The sequence below is a fragment of the Bos taurus genome, chromosome 5 (genome assembly GCF_002263795.3).
Source record: "Bos taurus isolate L1 Dominette 01449 registration number 42190680 breed Hereford chromosome 5, ARS-UCD2.0, whole genome shotgun sequence".
NCBI classification, from domain to species: Eukaryota; Metazoa; Chordata; class Mammalia; order Artiodactyla; family Bovidae; genus Bos; species Bos taurus.
This window is the reverse complement of record NC_037332.1, coordinates 110,792,977-110,803,452: the sequence shown is the minus strand read 5'-3', so window position 1 is coordinate 110,803,452 and position 10,476 is coordinate 110,792,977. Positions and strand designations below refer to the sequence as shown.

Below are 10,476 nucleotides of genomic sequence, written 5' to 3'. Positions count from 1 at the left end.
GGCCTCAAGGAGGTGGGCTGAGGAATCAGGAGTGGCCCTTTTGTATTTTCTATGATGCTGGTATGAGGTCCTGGCTACAGGGTGCTCAGATGCAGGAGCCTGGGGAAGGGAGGTGGAAAGCACCCACGTGGCTCTACCCACGTGTTCAGCACCCTTGAGCCATCAGCGAGTCCACAAGAGCACAAAGGGAACGATGAATGAGTCCCTGAGAGGAACTTCTGCAGACATGGTCCTCCCGAGCTCCCTGACTCTACTGCTGTCCTGCATGAAGGCAGAGGTCTGGAGCTGATGACCTTCGCAGACCCTTCCAGGGCAGGACTCTGGCTACAGGCAGCTAGTGCTATCTCTGCAGTCACTCCTTCACCTCAGCTGAGTTAAGGACTCTCTGAGCCATCCAGTTCAAAGAGCCACAGACAGGAACCATGGAGGGAGTGTGGGCCCCTGCTGGGCCTGGGTGCAGAGGTGAGGCTGGGAGTTCCGTTCAGAGCCCAGGGACCTAGTGGTCCACCTGGCTCTGCTTCTTCAGAGCAGGCGCACTCTCTGTGGCATCTCCACTGCGCCGGGCTTTGTCCTGGGGGCCAGTCTGTGTTCCAGGGCAGCTGAGGGCCCCAAGGAGGGAACCTGTGCCGGACTGGAGGCCAAGGTCCTTTGGAAGATCAGGGATTCACCACACAGGAATCACTTCCAAAGGAGAAGTTATGAAGGTGTCCCTGACTCCTTGGAGAGAATGAATGAATGAACAAAAGAAGTGACATTTATTGAGCATCTCTGTGCCAAGCCCTGTGCCAACCTTCGTTTCATCTGCACAACAGCCCTGAGAGGTTGGCTCATTATCACTCCTCAGTCCAGGGAGGTAGACTGAGGCACGGAGTGGGGCATGGTTCTGCCCAGGGTCCCGCAGCACACGAGAGCAGAGTCAGACCAGGAGTCCTCTGCTGTGCTGGGCCAGGCCCCTCTTGGCAGCCAGCCTCCATGGGGGCTGTAAAATTGGCCTTCATATTGCAGCTGTGAGAGGGGCTCTCAGCCCTTATGGAGCCACCTCCAACCTGTGGCAGTGAGTTTGAGAGAGATTTCGGTTTGTCTGTCTTCCCATCCCCAGCCTGTGGGCTCCTGGGGCCAGGAACCACCTCTGATTCATCACTAGGCACAGAACAGTTGCTCAATAAATGTTTACTGAATGAACAGACACGTGAAGAATCAACAAAGGAGGTGATGAGGAAGTGGTGAGCCTTAACTGGCCCCTCTAGCCAGCCTTCCGCTACCCTGCACGCCCTGGCATCTTGGCTGGTCCAGGCAGTGGGCTGCCCTTCAACCTTGCCACTGGGCATATACTTAGGGCTTCCTGCTTCTGGAAGCTGTGCAGGCCTACGGCTGTGCCGAGGCGGGAAACAGCGTGTTGTATTCCTCCTGGAAGGTAAGGTCCTTGAATCTCCGCACGGCCAAGGCTGCAGTCAGGCTCTGCCAGGAGAGAGCAGGGGTGAGGCCGGCGGGGAAGAAGAGTGGGCAGGCAGAGGCGCCATCAGGGAGGTTGGCTTCAGGGGGCCCAGTCGGCACCTGTCCATCAGCCATTCAGACTCCGCCCCTGGAAGTCCCGGTGACCAATCACGCACTCCTCCTCTGCAAGCCCCGCCCCAGGGGAAAAGGGGAAACAGGGAAGGCTGGCTGCAGCAGTCTCACAGGATTGGCCGGTGCTGGTGCCTATATACAGCCCCGGGGGGCTTCTTGCAGAAGGCCGAGGACAGCTCGAAGGCCTGCAAGGGAGGGGGTTGTGGGAGGGGAAGGGAGAACCCTTGGGAAGGGGGAAGGAAGCCCATATGACCCTAGATATCTGCAGGAGGGAGACGGGAGAAGAAAAAATATGTTGGGAGGACAGGGAACCAGTGGGAAGGAGGGGTCAGTCACGCTGCCATGCCGACTGGCGCGCGAGACCACCAGATCCAAAATCCACAAACGGGGTGACCTCTGGCCAGGGGCGCCCAGAGACATGCTTTTTTTGACCTACATACATATGTGGAGGTCAAATATATATGTATTTTTAACACAAAAAGATCAGAATCCACATAGAAGTTCAGATTCCTGGCCTCCCTGGGAAAATCAGAAGCCCTGGCCTCTGTGGGTCCCCAGTCCTGCTCAGAACAGGGGCCGGGTAGAGGGTGCCCTTTCAGGATGCTGTACACCTGCCGCCGGCTCCACTCAGGCCTTCTCTCATTCTGCCTGCCAGATGGGCTCCTATATTTGTGATACAGCCCACTGCAAACCCAATCTCCCCGTTTTACAGACAGGAAGGCAGAGGCCCAGAAAATCAGGAGAAGCCCCAAGATTCAACCCAGGTCTCCTGACTCTCAGCCTCTGCTCCTTCTCAGCCTTGAACCTCAAAGCCTTATCTTTCCATCTAGGCCTCAGCCTTCTCGTCTGTAAAAGGGAACAGTAAATAACTACCACTCAATGACCAGAGTGGTTAGGAGGGGAAGCTGTTCCCACAGGAAGGGTGCCCTGCACCGGAGCCAGGGTCTGCTATCAGCCCCGACCGTCCTGGCTGGCAAAGGGCAGCGGTCTACCTCCTCAGGGAGCAGCCCCGCCGTGTGCATTGAGGCCGGAAGCAGAACAGAGACCCTGGCTGTGCTCAAAGGCCACCCGCCCGGGAGCTCGGCTGGGGCGGGCGGGTGTGGCCTGGCTGGACGGTGTACTCACCCACGTGAAGATGGAGAAGAAAGAGAAGGCGATGGCGGCCCGGGCCGCGTCCGTCCCCTCGTTCAGCGGATTGTCCTTGGGCTCAGAGACCTGCCATTGGTTGGCCAGGAAGCAGAAGCCCACGAACCAGAGGAAGGCCCAGAAGGCTGGGGTGGGTGTGGGGCCAGGCAGCCCACGTGGGCGGAGAGGGCGGGTGGGGAGGAGGAGACAGAGAAAAAAAACCAAGGAACCGGGGAGGTTCAAGGGCGAGTCTCCCACGCTCCCCACCCACAGAGGGAGAGGAGGTGGGGGGGGTCAGAGTGCGGGGAGCACGGGAAAGCACAGGGGAGAACAGAGAGGCCGGCCAGACCCAGAGCAGGAGAGAGACCCGGGGGAAGGAGGCAGCCAGGCCGGGAGCAGAGTCAGGGAGGGGCGGGCAGTGAGAGAGGGAGGGATGGGGAGAGACAAGAAAAGTCAGTGAGCCTCGGCCGTGCTGCTCTAAGCTCAGCCAGCACAGGCTTCCCGGCTCCATCCCTGACTGACCAGTGGTCCAGCCTGAGGCCTGCACCTCTTCTGTGAGGGGCGGCCACCTGACCCCCCCCACCACCTGGCTGCAGCCTCCCAGAGAACGGGACCGGGGAGGACGAGGGGACACGTCTGTTTGCAGTCCCACAGAGCCTTGAGATGCCTGAGGGTTCCTTTGAGAGCCCAGGTCTGGGAGTTTTTAGGGTGGGAGCCTTGTGGGGACAAGTTCTTCTCTGTATGCCTACAGTCTACCTAGAGAGCCCCAGAGCTGCTCCGGATGAAGAGCGTGCATGCCCAAGGGCTGGCACCTAGAGCCCAGCCCCTCCCAGAGGCACTGCAGGGGAGCCCTGGGGCTCCGTGGAGCACAGTTTGAGAACTACTCGCGGCATATCTGTACCTTCAAGTCGAAGGGGCCCCAAGCCTCATTACCTGCAGACCAGGCACATCCTGAGAGTCCTGGAAGCGGCTGGAGGGGCCCCAGACGGAGACCTGAGTGCCCCAGGCCAGGGACACCAAGCCCAAGCCTCCTCAAATCAGTCTCTCAAACTCACTGGGACAGAGGCCAGGGCACCTCTGCCAAAGTCACTTATGAAGGGCAAGGGCAGCTCCCCAGCCCCAAGTCTTGACCCTCCCAAGGCACCTACTGTGTGCAGGGCCTTTGGCCATCGCCCAGCTTAGTTCTCACGGGGCTCCACCAGGGAGGGGGGCCAGAGGAGGCCAGTGAAAGCAGAGGAACCCCCTCCAGACATTGTGTTCCTACTCTGCCGTGAGCTGTGGGCTGTCTTGGGGTCTCGGGCCCCGCCCTGGTCCTACATGACCCTGCTGCCAGCCTTGTGACCCCAAGTCTGTCCCTTTGCAACAGCCTGCAACTCGGTTTCCCCATCTGGAAAACAGGCAGAAGGGTGGCAGCCACCTCCCAGGTGTGTGTGAGGCTGAGCAGGATCACGGTCAGGAGAGCCCCCTGCAGACTCTGTGCTGCTGGCGGGGGGAGGCAGGCACAGTACCCACTGGGGTGGGGCTCACCCGAGACACCGATGTCGGACAGGACAGCCTTCTTCCGGTCCTTGACGCTGCTTATCTGGGGGAAGTACACGTCCAGGGCCAGGTAGAGCAGGCAGGTGAGGAAGGCAAGCACGCCCACGGTCACTCCGTAGCCGCAGGCGTTGGGGTTGCGGTTGTAGATGCAGAACTCCTCGCTTTCTGAGGGGCTGTTGAGGTAGCCCTCGTTCACGATGGAGCCGAACACCACGATGGAGAACACCTGTGGTGACAGGGGAGGGGTGGGGGTGGCCGTGAGACCTGGGCAGGCCCCTCCTAGGACCAGCCCAGGGTGGGGGGTGGGGGGGCAGGAGGGGAGGGCTAACAACCACCTCGCCGGCTGCCTGCCCCTCTGTGAGCCCTCTTCACCCCAAACAGTCACAGGGCCGAGGTGAGGCAGGCAGGTCAGAGGGGGAGGCCCAGAGAGGGAGGGAAACTTGCCTGGGGTCACACAGCACAAGTGGGTCAATCACTTCCTTCTCCAGCTGGAGGCACTGAGGACCCCCCGCACCAACCACAGATGTGGCCCCACTCCCCTTCCAGCCAGGTGCTAAGAGGCCTTCCTGGGCCCTGACACCAAGGTTCCTCTAGGACTGGACCCAGCCTCCCAGAAGAAGCGGTCTCAGCCCTCCAGGTGGTGAACCGCCAAGCCCGCAAGCCCCTGGCTGATTCTGGCATGAGCCAGCCCCATCATGGGTTCTGTGGAATGACAGGCTGTCCTGGGGTCTCAGGCCCTGTCCTTGGTCCCACCCTTCCCTGATGCCCAGGCGCTGACAAGCAGAAAGAATGACAAATGAACAAATACACCAGTTACGAAGACACCAGTTACAACCCTGTCAATTACAGGGCAACTTGCAGGGCCCCAAGTGTAACAGGTGTTACCTCCTTTAACGCCCCCAACAACCTCCAAGACTATTTCAGCTGAGTTGGCTGCCAGCAGGGGTGGCCCCTCCTGACCCTACCTCCTGGTATCTACATCCTTGTGCTATCCCCTTCCCCTTGACTGAGGGCTGAGCCTAGCAAGTTGCTTCTAAACAAAACAGAGTATGGCAAGAAGTGACGGGATGTCACTTGTGTGAGGAGATTACAAAGCCCCGGCCTCGGTCAAGCTCCTGCTCTCCGGCCCCTCCTTGCTCGCTCTGAGGGAGGCGGCTGCCAGGATTTGAGCTGCCTTATGAAGAAACACACGGACGTGGAACTGAGGGAAGTCTCCAGGCAACAGCCAACAGGGAACGTGGCCCACAAGGAATGAGGCCTGCCAGCGCCATGTAAGTGAGCCTGAGGGCAGACCTACCCTCAGCCTTCAGATGAGACCGCAGCCCTGGCCAACACCGCGATGGCGAGGCAGTGGCACCTCACTAAGCAGGTTCCCGGCCACGGAAACTGTGAGAATCCAGCCCTTTTGTTGTTGTTTTTCACGTGTGCTTTATCTACTTGGCTGCATCAAGTCTTAGCTGCAGCATGCAGGATCTTGGTTACCGTGTGCAGGCTTCTCTCTAGTGTTGGTGTGTGGGCTTCACTGCTGCACCGCATGTGGGATCTCAGTTTCCTAACCAGGGATTGAACCAGTGTCCTCTGCATTGGAAGGCAGTCTTAACCCCTGGACCAGTAGGGAAGTCCCCGAACACTGCCTGTTTTAAGTCATTGCATTTGGGGGTGTGGTGTGACGCAGCAGCAGCTAACGAATACAATCAGTATCGTTGGCATTCTGCAGATGAGACAAGGAAGGTGAAGGTGTTAGTTTGTGTGCCCAGAGTCACACAGCTGGGACGTGGCGGAGCTGGCTTTAAACCCAGCGACCTGATCCTGAAGTCCATGCTTCTTCCTCCTGCCTCTCACCTCCCCTGAAACTCTGACGATGAAGAGGCCCACCCACAGTCAATGGACATACAGACAGGAAGACAGAGCCTCAGATGTGGCCTGCAGTGAACGTGAGGTGCAGCTGCATAGAACTGAAGTATAGCTGATTAAGCTTCCCCGAAGGCTCACTGGGTAAAAGAATCTGCCTGCAATGCAGGAGACACAGGAAATATAGGTTAGATCCCTGGGTTGAGAAGATCCTCTAAAGAAGGAAATGGCAACCCATTCCGGTATTCTGGCCTGGAGAATTCCATGGACAGAGGAGTCCGGCGGGCTACAGTCCATGGGGTCGCAAAGTCAGGCACGACTGAGCAACTAAGCACATAGCTGATTAACAAAGCTGTGAGGTTTCGGGTGGACAGCACAGGGACTCAGCCACACACACATGCATCCATTCTCCCCCAAACTCCCCTCCCATCCAGGCTGCCGCGTAACAGACTTCCCTGTGCCATAAAGTACGTCTTTCTTGGTTATCCATTTTAATGCAGAGGATTTTAATTGCCCATTTCCCACTTCACTTTGCTTTCCAATTTTTCCACAATGAGGAACTATAATTTCAGTGTGAACCAGATACATTTTTGTCCTTAGCTAACACCTTAGATGGGTAGAGACTCCATGGCAGGTGTGAGAAAAAATATGAGAAGCATCATTTTTTCAATTGTATCTTTAAGATGTCTACACATGGATTTTATAACAGACTAGATACATCAGTGCAGTAGTAATATATATATAAAACAAATCTACATTTTTCATTGAAGTATAATTGTATATTATATAAGTTATAAGTATATAATATATACTTGTGATTCAGTTTTTAAAGGCTATACTCCATTTACAGTTATTATAAAATATTGGCTAGTCTCCATGATGTACGATAAATCCTTGTAGCTTATTTTATACATAACAGTATCTCTTAATCCCTAACCCCTGTATTGCCCCTCTCTGATGGTAACCACAATTATTCTCTGTATCTGTAAATCTGCTTCTTTTCTGTTGTATTTACTAGTTTGTTGCACTTTTTAGACTCCATATTTAACTGATATACAGTATTTGTCTCTGTCTGACTTATTTCACTTGGCATAATACCCTCCAAGGCCATTCATGTTGCTGCAAATGGCAAATTTTCCTTCCTTTTTATGACTGAGTAGTATTCCATTCCAAGACAGATTTAGAAAAGGCAGAGGAACCAGAGATCAAATTGCCAACATCCGCTGGATCATCAAAAAAGCAAGAGAATTCCAGAAAAATATCTACTTCTGCTTTATTGACTACACCAAAGCCTTTGACTGTGTGGGTCACAATAAACTGTGGAAAATTCTTAAAGAGATGGGAATACCAGACCACCTGACCTGCCTCCTAAGAAATCTGTATGCAGGTCAAGAAGCAACAGTAAGAACTGGACATGGAACAACAGACTGGTTCCAAATTGGGGAAGGAGTACTTCAAGGCTGTATATTGTCACCCTGCTTATTTAACTTATATGCAGAGTACATCATGTGAAATGCCAGGCTGGATGAAGCACACATTGGAATCCAGATTGCCAGGAAAAATACCAATAACCTCAGATACACAGATGACACCACCCTTACGGCAGAAAAGGAAGAGGAACTAAAGTGTCTCTTTATGAAAGTGAAAGAGGAGAGTGAAAAAGTTGGGTTAAAACTCAACATTCAGAAAACTAAGATCATGGCATCTGGTCCCATCACTTCATGGCAAATAGATGGGGAAACAACGGAAAAAGTGAGAGACTTTATTTTGGGGGGCTCCAAAGTCACTGCAGATGGTGACCACAGCCATGAAATTAAAAGACGCTTGCTCCTTGGAAGAAAAGCTATGACCAACCTAGACAGCATATTAAAAAGCAGAGACCTTTGCCAACAAATGTCTAGTCAAAACTATGGTTTTTCCAGTAGTCATGTACAGATTTGAGAGTTGGACTATAAAGAAAGCTGACTGCCGAAGAATTGATGCTTTTGAACTGTGGTGTTGGAGAAGACTTTTGAGAGTCCCTTGGACACCAAGGAGATCCAACCAGCCCATCAGAGAGGAAATCAGTCCTGAGTATTCATTGGAAGGACTGATACTGAACTCTAATACTTTGGCCACCTGATGCAAAGAACTGACTCCTTGGAAAAGACTCTGATACTGGTAAAGATTGAAGGCAGCTTGAGAAGGGGACAACAGGGGATGAGATGGTTAGATGGCATCACCAACTTGATGGACATGAGTTTGAGCAGGCTCCAGGAGTTGGTGATGGACAGGGAAGCCTGGTGTGCTGTAGTCCATGGGGTTGCAAAGAGTTGGACACAGCTGAGCAACTGAACTGAACTGAGTATTCCATTGCATATATATACCACATCTTCTTTATCCATTCACCTTTTTTTTAAAAAAAAAAGTATATTTATTTATTTGGCTGCGTGGGGGTCTTAGCTGTGGCACGTGGGATCTTCATTGTGGCATGCAAACTCTTAGTGCAGCATGTGGGGTCCAGTTCCATGACCAGGGACTGAACCCTGGTCCCCTGCATTGGAGGCATAGAATCAGCCACTGGGCCACCAGGGAAGTTCCTATCCATCCATCTGTTGATGGACACCGAGGCTGCCTCCATTTCTTGGCAACTGTAAATGATGCTGCTATGAACACCGGGGTGCATGTATCTTTTCAAGTCAGTGTTTTTGGTTTCCTCAGATATATGCCCAGGAGTGGAACTGCTGGGTCATACGGGTAGTTCTATTTTTAGTTTTTTGAGACACCTCCATACTGTATTCCACAGTAGCTGCACCAATTTACATTCCCATCAAAGGTGTATGAGGATTCCCTTTTCTTCACATCCTCATCAACATTTGCTATTCATGTTCTTTTTGATGCTAACTGTTCTGACTGATGTGAGGTGATACCTCACTGTGGTTTTGATTTGCATTTCCCTGGTGATTAGTGATGCTAAGTATCTTTTTATGTGCCTGTTGGCCATCTGCATGTCCTGTTTGGGGAAATGTCTATTCAGATCTTCTGCCCATTTTTTAATCTGCGTTTTTTTTTTACAGGATTGTGTGTGTGTGTGTGTGTGTGTGTGTGTGTGTTGAGCTGTAAGACCTGTTTACCTATTCTGGGTATTAACCCCTTATCAGCCTTATCAATTGCAAATATTTTCTCCCATTCAGTGGGGCTGTCTTTTTGTTTTGTTTATAATTCCGTGGACTGTTTAGTCCATGAGGTCACAAAGAGTCAGACACGACTGAGCGACTTTCACTTTGGTGTGCAAAAGCTTTCAAGTTTAATTAGGTCTCATTTGTTTATTTTTGCTTTTATTTCCTTTGCTTTAGGAGATAAATCCCCCCAAAATATTGCTAGGATTTATGTCAAAGAGTGTTCTGCTTATATTTTCCTCTATGGGTTTTATGTTTTCTGTATCTATTGTGAGTCTGTTTTTGTATATGGTGTGAAAGAATGCTCTGATTTCATTCATTTATATGTAGCCGTCCAGTTTCCCCAGCATCACTTATTGAAGAGACTGCTTTTTCTCCACTGTATATTCTGCCTCCTTTGTCATAGACTAATTGACCGTAAGTGCATGGGTTTCAGATTCACACTTCATGGGAGGACTGACTCAAAATTTTTTTTCCTAAAGGAGTGCATGATCTAAAGTTTGGAGATCACTGGTTCATGACACTGTGTGTTAAGGACTCTGACCCAAATACCCACTACCAGATGAGTGGAGAAGTAAGCTGTGGCACATCCATACAATGGGATATTATTCGGCCACTGAAAGGGGCAGAGTTCTGATACAACTAGAGGAGCCTTGAAACTGATGAAGAAAGAAGTGAAAGAAGCCAGACATGAAAGGTCAGCATTATGATTTCTTTTATGTATTATACCCATAATAGGCAGAACATAGCAAACAGACCTGCGATCACAGCAGCTGGGGAAGTGGGGAATGGGGAGTGACTCCTTAATGGGTATGGGGGGTATTCATGGGGGTAATGAAGAAGTCTCTAAACCAGACAAGCGGCAGTTGTACAACACTGTGAATGCACTAAATGTCACTGAACTGTATACTCTGAAATGGCTTATTGTGGGTAATGTGAATTTTTTTCTGCAATTCAAGAAAAAAAGAAAGGATTGATAGGCTGTGTCCTGGTTCAGCCACAGGCACCGAAGTGGGCAGTGGCGGCCCGTGAGCCACACGTCTGCCAATCCTGACTTAGGAACGTACACGTCACCACAACCCCAGGCCTGTGGAGGCCCCCAGGCTCACAGCTCTGCCCGGTCACAAGCTCTGGTCTTCACAATCACCCCATGGAACAGTGAGGGCGATCCCTACTGCCCCCAACTGCCAGAGCAGGAAAACCGAGGCTCCGAAAGAGAAGGTGGCACTGCTGTCGG

General features: G+C 52.2%; 1 protein-coding gene across 3 annotated transcripts in view; it reads right to left on the bottom strand.

The window, feature by feature from the left end:
- The window catches only part of SYNGR1 (synaptogyrin 1), a 30,344-nt gene that overhangs the window by 5,106 nt on the left and 14,762 nt on the right, over positions 1–10,476 (bottom strand). For 2 of the 3 annotated variants that reach the window (XM_005207334.5, XM_010805714.4), the window contains exons 2-3: positions 4,219–4,456; positions 2,692–2,837 (exon numbers count right to left, since the gene is read on the bottom strand). In XM_005207334.5, the coding sequence (XP_005207391.1) occupies positions 2,692–2,837; positions 4,219–4,456 (384 nt within the window). Of the gene's footprint in view, positions 1–1,155; positions 1,459–2,691; positions 2,838–4,218; positions 4,457–10,476 lie in introns of those variants that run through there. The other variant, NM_001034623.1, reaches the window with a different exon arrangement.